The 15599-nt window shown below is 59.4% G+C and overlaps 4 protein-coding genes across 4 annotated transcripts; 2 read left to right on the top strand and 2 right to left on the bottom strand.

Moving 5' to 3' along the window:
* Positions 1-212: 212 nt before the first annotated feature.
* A1Q1_08275 (uncharacterized protein) lies at positions 213-2386 on the bottom strand (the record flags this gene model as incomplete). The annotated part of the gene is made up of 6 exons (XM_014326422.1): positions 213-1250; positions 1310-1550; positions 1611-1742; positions 1845-1874; positions 1916-2142; positions 2195-2386. The coding sequence occupies 6 exons, from the start codon at positions 2384-2386 to the stop codon at positions 213-215; spliced, it is 1860 nt and encodes a 619-aa protein (XP_014181897.1).
* Positions 2387-7796: 5410 nt separating this feature from the next.
* On the top strand, positions 7797-9597 carry A1Q1_08274 (NDE1, external NADH dehydrogenase; the record flags this gene model as incomplete). Its single annotated transcript, XM_014326421.1, has 5 exons — positions 7797-7989; positions 8137-8283; positions 8372-8974; positions 9019-9112; positions 9171-9597. 5 exons carry the CDS (start codon positions 7797-7799, stop codon positions 9595-9597), a joined length of 1464 nt encoding a protein of 487 aa, XP_014181896.1.
* Positions 9598-9742: 145 nt separating this feature from the next.
* On the bottom strand, positions 9743-11104 carry A1Q1_08273 (uncharacterized protein; the record flags this gene model as incomplete). The annotated part of the gene is made up of 5 exons (XM_014326420.1): positions 9743-10017; positions 10203-10402; positions 10586-10652; positions 10705-10813; positions 10889-11104. The coding sequence occupies 5 exons, from the start codon at positions 11102-11104 to the stop codon at positions 9743-9745; spliced, it is 867 nt and encodes a 288-aa protein (XP_014181895.1).
* Positions 11105-14344: 3240 nt separating this feature from the next.
* A1Q1_08272 (ras-related protein ypt1) lies at positions 14345-14890 on the top strand (the record flags this gene model as incomplete). Its single annotated transcript, XM_014326419.1, has 2 exons — positions 14345-14465; positions 14514-14890. The coding sequence occupies 2 exons, from the start codon at positions 14345-14347 to the stop codon at positions 14888-14890; spliced, it is 498 nt and encodes a 165-aa protein (XP_014181894.1).
* Between the last annotated feature and the right edge of the window lie 709 nt (positions 14891-15599).

Genomic DNA, 15599 nt, shown 5'->3' with positions numbered 1-15599 from the left:
GCATTCCACAATGACGCCAGCAGCTGCCCAAGAAAGTCTTATGAGTCATACATGTTTCTGCATCCTTTTACAGTTTCCAAGGTTCCCTACTATTGTTACTTATGACTTATTCTTGACACGGGCGCTCCCTATCGCGCCCTTTTTCCCAACCCTTTGATGGTTGTTACGTTTCTAGATTTTTATACATGATAGTTGCGATGTGGAGCGACCGCTTAGTCCAGGAACGGACGCGAGTTGAGGCGGTTCGCGACCTCCCACGGCGTCAGGTCCTCGGGGTCGTCGTCGTGGTAGAGCCAGAAGGCCTCCATCATCTGGCTCGCGGCACGGTTGTCGAAGCACGCGTGCGGGCCAAACTCGCTGAGGAGCTCGACGGTCGACTGGCGCATCGGGTCGTCCTTGGGGATGTGGAAGCCGGCAATGATGAGCGGCCACGTGAGCCAGACGATGCGGCCGTACATCGCGAGCATCTCCTTGGCGAGCTCGATGATGGCGCGGGCGGCGCTGTCGATGCGCGGGTCGTTGCTGCCGACGCCAAAGACAATGCGGAGGAGACGGATCTTGGTGGCGTGGCGGTAAGCAATGTTGCCGTACTGGGTGCGCGGGTGGAACGGCGTAAAGTTTGTCGAGTTGTCCCACACCTTGAGCTCGGTCAGGAGGCTGTTGGCCTGCTCCTCGAGCTCGGCACGCTCGCTGAGACGGGGCGTGCCGTCATTGGTGGTGGGCGTGCCGGTGCCCAGGATGGCAGCGGTGTCTGCGGTGGGCTCACCCAGCTCCTGCTTGGGCACGGGTGACAGGGTGTTGTTGTTCTGAGGGAACTTGGCCGTCACGCGCGGGGGCAGGCGAAGGGCCAGCGTCGAGATCTGCGACCCTGTCGTGGCCTTGTGCTCGGTGAGCATGTAGCCCCGTTCACGGACCCGTGCGATAAGGGAACACGCTCGAGCAATGAGGTCGACCATGCCGCGGGACATGCCGAACATCCGCTCAACGCTCTCCCACTCGTTCTCGTTGCTAGACCAAGTCTCGGCTTCGAAGAACCAGGGAGTGAAGGCGTCCCTCAGGATGGAGGGGGCAAGCTCCGTGGACATGCAGCCAAAGACATCACGGACCGCGAGCTGCTCCAGTACGAATCGGGAAGGCGACAGGTGGTCACGCGGCGAGTCGACCAGGAGCGCCTGTGCTCCACCTAAGCGCGAGATAAGAGAGAGCACAGAGGTAAGGAGCGAGTGCCAGGCTTCGTCGGCGGCCAATGACTGTGAAACGTCAGGATGAAATTACAAATAACGGGGCCGGGAGAGCCGCCTCCACTTACAGATGCGATGGTGCAGCTGAGCAAAGCGGCAAGAACCAGCTCGACCTCAGTCTTATCGACCGTCTTGGGCGTTCCGTCTGGACCCTCGAGGGCACATCGGACTAATTCGAGCACCCGGGGGCGGGTGGCCTGCGTGATGCGCCAAGCCCCTTCCTGATCGTTGGGGTTGGACACATAGCGAAGGTGCACGGCACCGACCGCGAGCATGGCTGTGCGCAGAGCATCGGCAGCGGGCGACACACTGGAGACCGTGTCAGCAGACTGTCCATCGAGGAGTAAGCCAAAAGCTCCGAATACTTACCCTGGCAAGTGAGTGAAGGCAAGAGGTGCGTGCACCGTAAGCCAAGGGTTCCATGGGTTATGTGGCGCTTCGAAGGCCAAAATGATGTGGACAGTTCGAGAGAGGTAGTGGCGCATGACCAGACGCTCGTCGCTGTGACGGTCAGCAAGTGGTGTCTAGGGCACGAAAAGACGGAGACAGGGTGTGCACATGGTGTGCTCCACCATCAGGTCCGCCGGACTTTGTGATACTCACACACTCGGGAAGTAAGGTTGGAGGAACGACCTGCGGGTTGTCAGCTCTCTGTCGGTACATGTGGGACGCACGGGTCCATCATCATTTCTGCACGCAGGTGGTGCGGAACAAGGTCGATTTCCCGCTCCTTGCCCTTGAGCGAGCCAATGATCGGGAGCGACGACACAAAGGTCTCCGGAGCATGGAACGGGAGCTTGAACTTGCGGCTCTTGGGAGGGGGCTCAGCAACGCTGTGCGTCCTCGGCTTGCGAGGACGGTTCTTCCTGCGCTGAACGGGGTCATCGGGCGGCCAGGTGCACTGTAGGATTGTCAGCAATGCTGCAAACATGACGGCAAGGCAGCTGGCTCACGTCACGGTGTCCGATCTGGCACTTCTCGCAGATCGGCCTGGACTCATCACACTTGACTTTTCGTCGACGGCAAGTGAAGCAGCCTGAACGGGAACGCTGACCTCCAGGCTCGGGGGCGGCAGGCTCCGGAAGCTCCCCGCCGAAGAGGGCGAGGAAAGGGTCGATGGTGATTTCTGTCGTAGCGGCAGCCATGGCTGGGGTGACGACAGATGGGGGAGGGGAACGGTAGGTGGTGAGGACGAGTGGTGGTGACGAAGGCGATCAATCGTTGCCTCGGGGATGGGCTCGACGATGACGATGCCGAAGGTTGCGGCTTTGGTGTTTGACTGTCGCTGAGCTGTTGAGAGGAATGAGAATGCAGAGAGGTGAGGATACGTGCGTGCAAGCGGGTAGTCAAAGGGGGTGTCAGGAGGGGAAGAAGCGATGTGGTTGGACGCTTGTGGAATAAGTAGTCTTCTGCTCGGTGGTGAGCGATAGTGGTAGCTGCTGGTTTTGATTTTTACGTCTTGCGGTCTTGGTTTGGTGGTTGGTGATAGATTGGAGTCGGTCGTCGGCGGTGTGTCGTTTAGGGAGGTCTGGGTCGTGCCCCTTGGGCCTGGTGCCCGTTGTGTCTGGTGGTGGTGGTGGTGTGCTGGGACGCTGATGGAAGGACCCTGAGGCTGCCTCCGAACTTGATCTTTTGGGCCCCCGTACCATGTACGGCATCCCTGAGCACGGCGGGCGTCGCGGGCGGGGGGCGCAGCAAGCCAGGAGCTAGGAGAGCAGCCAGGAGCCCGCGCGAGGCCGGCGGCGCGACTGGGTGATCTCAGGTTCCTTGGGGCAACCGTAAACCCGTCTTAAGCCCGCTCCGAACCGCACTAGCGCGGTTCTGACGGCCAAACTCGGCTATCATTGGTCCACAATCAGTTCGTCCTCACGCGACACGTGACCCCACCGCCTCCGGAAAGCAGTAACCGGTCGTCGAAATCACCACTGTCCCACCGTTGTCTCGGCATGTGACTCATACTTTATGACGTGTCACACTGATAGGTCGCCGAACGTGAATGCCAAGGAACCCAGAAGGGCCAGGAAGAGGCAGGGGGCAGGGGGAGGGGGAGGAACAGCCGCCGCGCGACAGGGCCGCGGGTCAGGAAGGCTGCAAGATCAGAGAACAACGATTAGGACCGATGTCGACCGCCGCCGCGACACCTCCACTTGCGATCTGACACAGCTGCGTTTCCTCTCCTGTTCCTCTGGCCTAGTGTTTGGTGCTGCATGCTGCTGCGAGTCTCTCATCCCGTTCCTGTCGCCCATCTCTCGATCTACAGATTGCCATTAGCACCCATCGCGCTGCAAGCGAATGCTGTCGTCGGGATCGAGTTCCCTGCATCGTTGCGCGATCACTGCCGCCGATGCCGCCCCCATTTCTATTCTCGCTGCTCACCTGACACATCTCTTTTCTCAGAACTGCCCCAGCTGCTGGGACCTTAGCATTCCACTCTGCACTGCGGCACAGGCAAAGAATGGGCACATGAAAAGAGAACAGGCTGACACCTGGGCGGTGGAGGGGCAGATGGTGGCTGCGACCGACTGTTTTCGTCCGTCTGCTCGCCCGACCCGACGTTCCGTCGTCCGTCGCCCGTCGCCCGGATCCGCAGCCACTTCTGCTAGAGTGAGTGAGACCCATGCTGTCCACATTTTTCGGTTTCGTCACCCCTCCTTTGTCTCCTGTTGTCTCTTCCTTCCTTCCTGCTGCCATGCCATGCCATGCTCACAGCGTGTCACAGAGTTGGAAATCCCAGGTACGAGGTGTTGCATTGAATGCATGCGCATCCAGCAGAGCTTGACGGGGCCTCACCCCTCGATCCGTCGACAGGGGGCCGGGCGTGCACCAATGACGGGGGTCGCAGTGGCCCCCGTCCCTAGACGGACAAATACAGCCCCGCATGACCCCGCATCGTCTCCCTCTGGCCCGCATGTGTGCCTCCCGCGCGCCGCCCGTAGCCCCACACCTTCTCCCACAAACGCACCCACATCCTGCCCATCGCACCCACTAATCGAGCACAGCGCTCCTATCATACACACGCATGCGTGCTCTCCAGCCGTAGCCGCCCGCACACGGCCGCGGGCAGCGAGCAACACCTGACGCCGCGGGACTCCAGTCGTCCTCCAAAACAAGCCGACGGCAACGGCACACATCCCGTGCCTGAGCCGTCGCTGCTCGATCGCTGCCCACTCCACGTGCCCAAGCCTTGCCCCGCCTTAGCTCCGAGCACGGACATTGCGACTGATAGTGGACGAGACAGAGACCTCGCTAGGAGGGTTGTATTTACGTACGCCCTGTGACAGTCAGGTCAAAGGATGGTCGCTCACTCGCGGTTGATCTCCTGGGCAGTGCTGTATTCTCTATATCCATCTCCTCCTTACCATGTGTGTTACTTCCCGCTGTCCTCGCTCCTGATCGTTGCAGCTATTTCCGCCGGAACACTAAAGGGTTCTACAGATGTTCTACAGGCTGAGGACGTGCTCGAGTCCTGGGGCAAGAGTATGTATATCCTGCAGCGCCCTGTGACGATCAGTGGGCGGCAGCGGCACCCAGGAGGCTGACGGTTGTACGCGGCAGTGGTCGCGAAGCATCCCCAGGTCAGAGCGTATCGCTACTCGCTCAGAGCTCAGAGCAGCTCGACAGGGCGGTTCACGGGTCACAGGCACGGCTCGTGTGTCACCAGCTGTCACCAAGCCGCTGGCCGCTGTGTGCGGCCTGTGTGCGCAACCAGACGGCGAGCTCCACCCAGTGCCTTCTCCACAGGTCCACCGAGTACCTCAACTCAACACCGAGACCTGATCTGCCACCAGGCCTGGCAGAGTGCGGCGTCAGTGCGGCGCAACGGCGCGTCTAGAACCTCCAGCTCATATCTATTAGCGTCCCGTCGGCGCGCGTCAAGGTATGTCAGTCATATCCAGCGGCGTGCGATGACGGTGGGCCCCGCGCCGTATCCGCTACCAATGACAGCGAGCGGTATTCCGGTACTTCCCCGAGTCCAACTCCGGTCCTGCGGTCGCAAGCTCACCCATGGACACCGGCCGTTGTGCCTGTTCGTTTACGAGCGGTCGCACGTCTCGGTGGAAGTCTGTGACTGGCTCCAAACGATGTGGTCCGGAGTATCCTCGGCGATGTTTCTCTTGGCAGACTGCGCTGCATGCGGTTGCTCTGCATGCTCTGCTTCCCGGCGTGACTGCTGCTCTCCCCAATGAACGGCCCCAGACCAATACGGACAGCTCACAGGCTCCCAAACGCGCGGAGCTCACTCGTACGAGCTGCTCTCCCGGCTCCCTCGACGCCCCGGACGCCGCGAGCCCCGGGCTGCGCACTCCGCACCCCGCCGGCCGTGGCGTTGAGCGCGGTGCGGAGCCTGCACGCCTGCGTCGCCCCATCCCCTCTGCACACGCCGCAATCACGGGGCCATGAAGGTTGGCCGTTTCGTGATCTGCGGCGGCCATTGGTCGATCGCGGAGCGCGGAGCGCTGAGCGCGGTGCTCTTAGCGAGGTCTGCGGCGGGCCTGGCGGGGTTCTGCCTCATCCCGTCGCACCGTCTGCAACGCCTGCAAGATCCTGTCCGCGGGGTTCCAGTGTGGCCCAATACGAGCACGCCGTCGCGTGCGTCGCCTCGCACACCTGCGCAAGTTCCGGTACCTTTCAATGCCACACAATGCAAGCTGGATGCGACGCCGCACTTAATCGCGCACAAGCACAAAGGTAGCAAACAGCACCTGTCGACGAATTGCACGAGCTTATCAGAGTTTTTATCTCCCCCCGCCCGACTTTGCTCGCATCCTGGGCGTAGACGGTCGCATTCACTGGGGGCAGTCGCACCGTGCGCCCATTCAGTGCCAATTCAAGATTGAGTTTTGATGGGTTGTCTGCCCATCGCTCTCTGCCAAGTCTGTAGACCTACAGGACACGGACTGTCGGCGAGGACTCGTCAGCCAACCAGTCAGCCAGGGGCCAGCGGCCAGGGCATGCACACCTGTTCCTTGTTCTCGGGTCACGGTCCGGTGGCCCCTATCCTCGACCCCCAACCTGATTGATCCCCTTCATGGTCAGCTCTACTGATCAGGCTGGCATCGAAGCGATTGTCAGTGGCATATTCCCAATCTGATCATCTGCGTCCGTCGAGGAGGCCAGGAAGGGGATAAGACGTGCTTTCCCCAGATCCCCAGCGATGGGAACCGAGGACGCAAAATGGGCGTGCATGCAATCGCCGTATCACTTTTAGCTGCGGTGATCAGAAATCTGGCTACATCCGCCAAGACCGCGATCAGGTGGGCAATGTAAGATGCAGATGGCTCGTTACGTTGGCTGCGCGATTGCCGCCGCTGTTTGTGTGATTGCATTCCGTACTGACACCTGAGAGGCGTCTGCGGGCAGCCGCCTCCGACATCGGCATGAACAGGTCTGCGCCGAAGGGGCCGATCAATCTCCGAAACTGAGTACGGTGAATGCACGTGAGCCACCACACGAGGCTGGCACGCGGCTGATGTTTCGCTTTCTGCAAGAGATATCAGTCGCGCCGCATTCCACCAGCCTGGCCAGCCCCAAGGGCCCCCACGGCGGCCCGAGTGGGGTCTGCTTTCCATGCTTGTACAAAGCGCTCTGTACATGGCAACTGGGAGCTGTGGAATGAGCAGCCCGCGTCACGATGAAAGAATGTCAGCCACCAGCCACGGAAGATCGTATTCACCTTTCACCCTTCTCCACAGACCACAACGCCATGACTCGGAGCGTCCGTTTAGTCTTCTTTCACGTGAAGCAGTGACTGCTGCAAGCCCCGCTTTAACAGCGCATACCCCGCGCCACTGGGCCACCTCCCATTGTACTGACACAGCGCAGTTGCGGGTTCGAATGCCTCATGCATCACACGCACGGCAGATTCATGACTGGAATCTATTACCAGACCTTCGTGGCCGTCGTGGCGCAACCACAGCCCGCGGTCAGAGCGCGAGTGTCCGTATCGAAGAGGAGACTTGACGCAGCACTGTCAGATCTCTTCGGTGCCCGCAGTACGGGCTCGTCCGAGCCGACGGGCATGCATGGCCATGCACGGCCACGCCGGACAAGCATATTGTGTCCATAAGCAGAGTCGCATAACCCGAACTGTCAGCCGCCCCGTGCGCCAGATCTGCTCCTGGCTCTTTTCGTCAGCAAAACACGGTCAGCACCGCTCAGGCGTTGTGCGAGTGCACAGACTAGAGTCTGCGCTGAACCGCTGACTGGACGAACGACCGTGCAGATCACGCCGGAACCGGAGCACAACGGCCTGGAATGCGCCCCCGCTACGCCTCCTGGAGCCTAACAGGCTTGGGTTGGTCCTAGTCGCGGAGTTCACCTCATGTCCGTCGGATCCGGCACGCGGACTGGTCCAGCTCGACCACGAGGCACGGAACCGCCGGCTTCACTCCCAGGGAAGCACAGAAGACATGACGACATGACATCAGTGCCAGTAGTCACTGTGTAAATCTCTGGCATCCGCGTATGCCTGCCGTGGTTTATCTCGGTCTCATTGCTGGACATCATTGTTCCGTTTATCTATTCTCTACAACTACTTCGACAAGACTGACGACCATGCTGACGATACGCCGCGCTGTACTCCGGACACCGACCCTTGCTTCGACAACAGCACTGCGAGCTGCGACGCCGCTAGCTACCCGATCATTCTCCAGCTCGACCGTCCTCGATAAGGAGAAGCTCGTCATTCTGGGATCGGGTTGGGCGGGGTACAACACGGCACGGAAGGTTGACAAGGACCACTATGATGGTGAGTGCGGAGCTCTGGCAGCAGCCGCTGTCCACCTTGACCCACCTACGTCCTTGCTACGGTGAGGGTGAGAGATATCAGCGCTCGAACTGCGGAGGGACGGTGGAGGGAAGACAAAGCGAGGAAGACCACAACTGACGCCCGCAGTCACGGTCGTCTCGCCGAACAACTACTTCTCCTTCACCCCCTTCCTCGCCTCAACATGTGTCGGTACGCTCGAGTTCCGCGCTGCGACCGAGGCCGTGCGCAAGCTGAAGCACGTCAACTATGCGCAGGGATGGGCGGACAAGATTGGTGAGTCTGGCCAGCTTTCGTACTGCGAGCTTCGAAGCAGTAAAGCAGCCAGCTTCAAGGTGTGTATCAGTACAGCTAACTCTTACAGATCTCAGCAACAAGGTGGTGCACGTCGCCCCCTCGCTGCCGCCATACGAGGATCCGCACCAGACCTCGCCCCACGACAAGAACTACACGAGCGGCGCCGAGATTCTGCCCGAGTACACGCCCTCCGACGCCTACCACGTACCGTACGACAAACTGATTATTGCGACGGGCTCGCGCTCCCAGTCCTTCGGGACGCCGGGTGTGATGGAGAATGCCAACTTCTTGAAAGACGTGCGCGAAGCGCGAGCGATCCGGCACCGTCTCCTGCAGTGTCTCGAGATGGCGTACGAGCCCTCTCTCTCGGAACAGGAGCGGCGGGACATTCTGAAGTTCTGTATCGTCGGCGGCGGCCCTACGGGCGTCGAATTCGCAGCCGAGCTGCACGACTTTGTGCACGAGGACGTCCGCAAGCGCTTCCCCGACATTGCGGACAAGATTGAGATCCGTCTCTTCGACGTCGCCCCGGGTATCCTGATGAGCTTTGACGTCGCGCTGCGCGAGTACGCCGAGAAGAAGTATGCCCGAGACGGGATCAAGATCATGCCCAATTCGAAGATCTCGAAGGTCGACCGGCACGCGCTCTACCTCGACAGCGGGGAGAGGTGTGAGTCCAGCTATGGCAAGTGGGGCGATAACTGACAGACCCAGACCCCTTCGGTCTCCTCGTGTGGTCGACCGGCGTGCAGGCGAACGAATTCGTCAACTCGCTCCAGACGCTGCAGAAGGACGACAAGACGCACTCGTGAGTCGCGTCCGCTGCATCGCAGCTTGTCTAGGCGCAGACGACAGCTAAAGCCCAGAATCACGGTGAACGAGCACCTGCAAGTGATCGACAAGAACAGCGGCACGGTGGTGCCCAACGTCTGGGCGACTGGTGACAACTGCACACCGACCACGGGGCGTCTGCCAGCGACGGCCCAGGTCGCAGCCCAGATGGCGACGTACATGTCGAAATCGCTCAACAAGCTGGCACAGGGCACGCCCGTGACCGACCTGGCGGCGTTCAAGTGGAAGAACCGCGGCAGCATGGTGTTCATCGGCGACGAAAAGGCCATGGTCGACCGGAGCGGCAGCTCCACCTTCCGCGGCCGCGTGGCTGGCTTCATGGCCTGGATTATGTGGAGGAGCTACTACATGAGCCTCGCGCTCAGTCCGCGGAACAAGATCCTCGTGCCCGTGTACTGGGCGCTGGCCTGGTGCTTTGGCCGCGACATTGTCAACTTCTAGTCCACCCGCCGAGATCCAACGAGCAGCATCAGTCATAGAGCATGGTAGCGTGTCACACGGACGATAGGAGCAAAAAATGCACATATGCACATACAGTATGCACATCTAACATAAAAAAAAAAAGTCTAAGTAAGTCTAAAAAGTTCTAGTATCCCATTCTCGTCGCGACGCCGTCTGCGCCGCCGCCCTGCGCATGCGCAATCTTGTCCAGCTTGGCTTTGCGCTTCTCGACCTCCTTCTGCGCCTTCTCGACCGCCTCGTGGGAGCCCTTGGCGGGGTGCGCGGGGTCGATGGACCGCACGATCTCGCCGTGCGCCAGTGCCTCGGCCTCGGCGGCTTGCGCGGCTGCGAGCTCGGCCGCGGCGAGCTTCAGGCGCCGGTTGTTGAAGTTGTTCATGTATGAGATGTACGTGTTCCAGCCTGCGCGGGGGGGGGTTAGCTTTCCGATCTCTAGTTCGAAGCTATTGAAGCTGGGGAAAGTCTAAGATGCCCTCGGTATCTGAGCGTCGCTTCCTCAGCTGCCAGTCCAAGGAGGAGTGAGTTTGCACAGAGTGCTATCAGAGGGAGGCACATCGGCGATGAGGAATGCAAGAAGGAGGACTCACCGAGACCAACAAGCTGCTGCACGGCCAAACGGTGTTGCGGCGGCGTAAGCGTGAAGTTGACGATTTGCGTCGGTCCAAACACGCAGAGAGACTTGGAGTACGACCCCACGAACGCCATCTCCCACTTGGCCTTGACCTCGGGGGCTGACTTGCCCTCCATCACGCCGTTGCCCGTCCAGAACACTGCTGTTAGCTCAAAACTGATAGAGGTTGTAGCTGTGGTCCAATCCCGCCTCCGCCGCGCTCCGTTCCACTTGGCGACGGCGGAGCGCAGAGACTGCTACGAGCGGCCGGCCGGGGATGAGTACGCCCGACGGCGTGGGTCACGGCGGACTGCATACTGTAGGCACGGGCAGAAAGTCAGACGTAAGCGGGAGACTCACTGGACACAATGAAGGGACCCCACACTCCCTGGTCGAGCGCAACGCGCGCGGCAAGTGCTGATGTCAGCTATGAGACTTAACCTTTCAGGCAGCTAGCCAAGACGGCCCGGTCTACTCACTTCGCCACTTGTTCGCAAACTCGACACGCTGCACGAGGCTGAGCCACGCGTGGTTGAGCGGGCCAAAGACGCAGGTCCCGTAGAAGAGCATTCGGAGTGTGCGTTTCCGCTGCACGTAAGCTTTCGGGGACAGTTGTACAGCTGGGAGCGACGTCCGCCCGCTCAGCACACTCCATGCACTCACGTTCCACTCTGGCGAGTCCTCCTCGTCCTCGACTGCTGGCTGGGACCCGAACGGCCGCCGCCCCTCGATACCGAACTGCGCAATGCTGTCGCCGAGCAGGAACATGAAGCCCGACGTGCCCATCTTGGTCCGCAGCGGGTGTTCCTCAAGCACGCGGAGGTAGGCAGCCCATACCCGCCCGAAGATGCCGGTGCGCGCGGCGGTCGCTGCTGACATGGCGCTGATCAGTTACCGCTGTTGATAATCTAAGATAGGCGTATGCAATGGCGGAGAGTCGGAGAGTTAAGCCGAGGAAGCCGGATTTTTTGCTCTGGCGGCACGAGGGGGCGTGAGGTCGTCGTAAAAAGGTCGTGGGAGCTCCTGGCCAGCAGTTGCAAGAAGTGGTAGTATTATATGCAGAACGAGAAAGCAACGACGGTCAAGCAGATCTCGGGCCGACGTCGAGGGAGGCATGACGAACGGCGTTCAGACTTTTGAGATTTGCTTACGGCGCCGGTGAGGATTGGAGATTATCGCCAGCCAAAATACAACAGTCCGACTCGGCGGAGAGCTGGCTGATTGGCGGTCACGGCCGAGTCCTGAAACCGGGCGTACCTGCCTCCCTGGGTGTCCTGGCTATCTGATGAATTATCTATCGCCTGTCACCGCTCACTGTAGACACCGGCAGGCATAGATGGTGAGCGGGGCGGGAGTTGAGTTTGCATAATACAAATCGGGCGCGCGTCTTGCTCACGGACCACTTTAGTCGGGATGGTGTGGACAGAAGGGAAGGCAGGCATTCCAACATACCGTGCTGTTTGTAATTGAGCAAAAAGATGAGGGGACAGTGCGCTTGACCATCCTTCGGCCGCAAAGAGGCAGCGACAGGGTCCGGCGTGCTTCCTAGCGCCGCTAGCGTGATGGCGACGGTTGCATTACGAGATTGGGCACACGATAACAGCGACGAGATTGAGGCAGGTTGGGACGTGACTCTTGCTCTTGTACCGCTGTACGTATCGGTGTTCAATGGGACTCGTGTGGTGATCGAGAGGTGCAGTCTCGACCAGACCGCGATAATTAAGGTTGGGTGGCCTGACTGCAGAATCAGAAACACGCGACCACCCTGCCACACGGCCAGGGGCAGCGAAACACCTCTTAATTCCGCCTGCCTGAGGGAGGGGGACTATTAGGCATGGGCAAGTTGACGCGCCTGTGCGACACTAAGCGTGCGTTAGGCACGCCCGTCCAGGCTGAACTGCTTCTTGCTGTGCTGGCTGTGCTGGCTGTGCTGGGTCAGGGCTTGCCGGGAAGGTCACCCACCGTAGGATGGTCGCCAGGCGCTGCCGTACACCCGAAGCCTTTGCCCAGCCCAGCGGCCAGCCAGCCAGCCCAGCCAGCCCAGCCAGCCAGCCAACGCCAGCGTGCACTGCGCAACCCTCCCAGGCGTGCACTCGGCCACGCCACTGTCCAACTCTCTCTCATCTTCAACATCCATCCACATCCCAAGTTCGATCCCATCCCACACCAACTCCTTCAGGCCTTCGCCACCTAGTCTCATCTCCTGCACGACTCTCTCAACGACTACCCACGGCCCCATCACCCACGGCCAACGCATATCCATCCTTCCCCGTCCACAGGTGAGTCCTCGTCCCCGCACCTGTTTGATCGTTCCTCGACAGACCCGCGCGCGAACAACGCAGGACTGCACGCGTACAGATGCTGACCCGCGCCCGCCTTGGCCTCCATCATTCGGTTCTTCATCTTCCGAACGTCACCTTGGTTCCTCGACACGCCTTCATTGCCCGCTCACGCCCGTTGTTCATCACTCGCGCTGTCCTCCGCTTGTTGCCACCCCACTTTTTCCCGTGATCCACTTCAACCTGTCGTCACTACTCTCAATCCGCGTTTCTTTTATCGATTGCCTCATTCGTGACTCACCAACAGACCCCCTAGCACTTAATCACGATGGCCGCTACCGCCGAGTACGACTACCTCTTCAAGGTGAGCATCGGCCCGCCGTGGAGCGACAGACAGTGCACCGTCACGCGCCGCCTGTTCGCACCACCGTCACCCCTCACGCAACTTCATTGCGCCGCGACTAGACATGACGTCGCAGAACGTCACTGGCGGCGGCGATTCGTCTGTAACTCAGCGCAGGACAGTGCTCGACCGCCAGCCTAGACTCGTGACGTTATCTGGTTGCCGGGATTGAACCGAAGACGCCCCACGCTGCCTATCCCGAGATTAGAACTCGAACTGACCCATAGCTTCTCCTTATCGGTGACTCCGGTGTTGGCAAGTCTTGTCTTCTCCTTCGTTTCGCCGACGACACCTACACCGAGAGCTACATCTCGACCATTGGTGTAAGTAGAGCTGCCCGTATCTCACTGGAACCCTTAGCTGACTGTATCAGGTTGACTTCAAGATCCGCACCATTGACCTCGAGGGAAAGACTGTCAAGCTTCAGATCGTGCGTACCCCGCGCACTCAGCTGTCCTTAGTCAAAGCTGACGCAGCATTTCGGTTTCACACTCGACACTCACGACTTACTCGCTTCAAACTTGTTGTTCTCGACTCCACTCATTGCGTCACTGGCCTGACCTGCCTGGCTTAATCGTGGACTGACCTCCGTTGCCTTTGCTGCCGCTGCTGCACTTGTCATCTGGTTGCTCTGTTCTGCTTTTCTGGCTCGGCTCGGTACCTGCGGTGCCTTCCGACGCGTCGACACACACTGGTCAATTTTGTCGCACCGATTTGCTTGCGCACTGCGCTCTTCGTCCATTCGCACTGTCAACGACCTTGGGCTGCACACGAAAACAAAACGAAAATGGTTGAACTCATCGTTGCATAAACGTGTTCACACCACTGAAACGCTACCGTCTCGTCACGACTCGTCAATTCTAATGGGTTTCCTCTTGGTTCCTCTTGGGTTTGCTCTGTTGTTTTTGGCGCTCTGACTCTCTGTCTCAACTGTTGTTCTCCTTCGGTTGTCCGTCACGGCTTCTTGGGAATCGATCTGTTGTCTCCCGGCATACTTGGTCTTATCTTGGGTTTTTCCTTCCCTTGGCTCTCCCAATATTGTCAACATTACGGTCAACTAATGTGTCAATATCGCTTCGAAACTCTTCGTCTCCTGTGTTTTAATACGCACCCTTCCTGTTGGATATCTCCTGTTGGATCGGAAAAACTACAACTGTCTGTTTGATTGGTGTTTTCCTTCATCTTTCAACTTGTGTGGATTATTATGGGCTCTCCCTTCGTCGTCGGTCCGGTTCCTTGTCAACGAAAACAAAATCCTGCCGCTGTCATCATTACGGTCACACTTGTCTGGTGCAACTCTTGTCGTCGGTCCACTGTTGTCTTCGACTGCCCAACTTGTCCGCCTATGAATTCGGCGTGTATGTTGTGATACTCGATCCGTACGCCTCCCCTACTGTAAATACACCGTCTCATACGGTACCATGTTCCCCTCCCTCCATGTTCATTCTTCCCTCTCGCCAATCGCCCTGCCTCCTATCCCAATATTACTATACCCCTAAACAGTGGGACACTGCTGGCCAGGAGCGCTTCCGCACCATCACTTCCTCCTACTACCGCGGTGAGTTTCTTCGTCGAGTTGAACCGCGGCCACGCTAACTCTGCACAGGAGCACACGGTATCATTGTCGTTTACGACGTTACGGACAGCGACACCTTTGCCAACGTGAAGCAGTGGCTGCAGGAGATTGACCGCTACGCTGTCGAGGGTGTGAACAAGCTCCTCGTCGGTAACAAGTCTGATCTTGCGACCAAGAAGGTGGTCGACTACGCTGCCGCCAAGGCGTTCGCCGACGAGCTCGACATTCCCTTCCTCGAGACGTCTGCCAAGAACGCGACCAACGTTGAGCAGGCTTTCCTGACCATGTCGAAGCAGATCAAGGACCGCATGGGCTCGAACTCGATGGCTTCTGGACCCGGTGGCAAGTCGACGATCAAGGGTCTTGGCCAGAACGTTGAGCAGAAGACTGGCGGTGGCTGCTGCTAAGTGTGCGCGCCTGGAGCTCGCAGTCATCTGTCAGGAGTAGAGCGGGTGTCGGGTGTTTGGCCGGGAGTGAGCGACGTGCGCGCCGACGGTCGAATGCCCATGGCTGTAGCGAGGAGGTGCAGCAGAGAGTTTTTCTTCATACTAGTTATTATGCGCGTCTCGGCTGTCTCGTCTGTTGCTCGTTTCTCGATACGGTTTCCAAGTGTCCGGCTTTGGACGATACGGCAGGGCGCGTCTTTGTATATACGAATGTGAACGCCTTGGTCTATAGAGGGGCTGTTGCATGCACCGCAGGTGAAACGCCACACTGCTGTCTGTCTGTTACTGATCGAAGGTGTAGCCGTCGGTCGGGGTTGGAAAGATAGGATTGACGCGTCAACGGCGGCAGTGGGTTCGGCGGCCGAAGGTCATGAAGGGCTTGAAGGGGGTGACCAGAATACTGGGTATGGTTTCGGAGTGGGACGCGTGGGAGGGCTGCGTCGCGTGGGCATTTACCGGATTGGGCAGTTTGCGGGGAGTTGAGGGCCAGGGCGAGGGAAGGGCGCGGCGGCGGGGTGTGCACGCCCCTCAATGACGCAGGCAGGATATTGTCAGAGTCTGAACAAGCTCTCGGCCAAGAGACTCGGCCTCACCGGGTTCTCAGACGCGCGCGGAGAGGAAGAGCATCCATTGATTCACAGTCCCCGCACGCACGCGCGCCCTTCATACA

This window comes from Trichosporon asahii (assembly GCF_000293215.1).
Source record: "Trichosporon asahii var. asahii CBS 2479 unplaced genomic scaffold scaffold00018, whole genome shotgun sequence".
Classification (NCBI taxonomy): domain Eukaryota; kingdom Fungi; phylum Basidiomycota; class Tremellomycetes; order Trichosporonales; family Trichosporonaceae; genus Trichosporon; species Trichosporon asahii.
The sequence above is the reverse complement of the archived record's forward strand: the minus strand, read 5'-3'. Positions and strand labels throughout refer to the sequence as shown.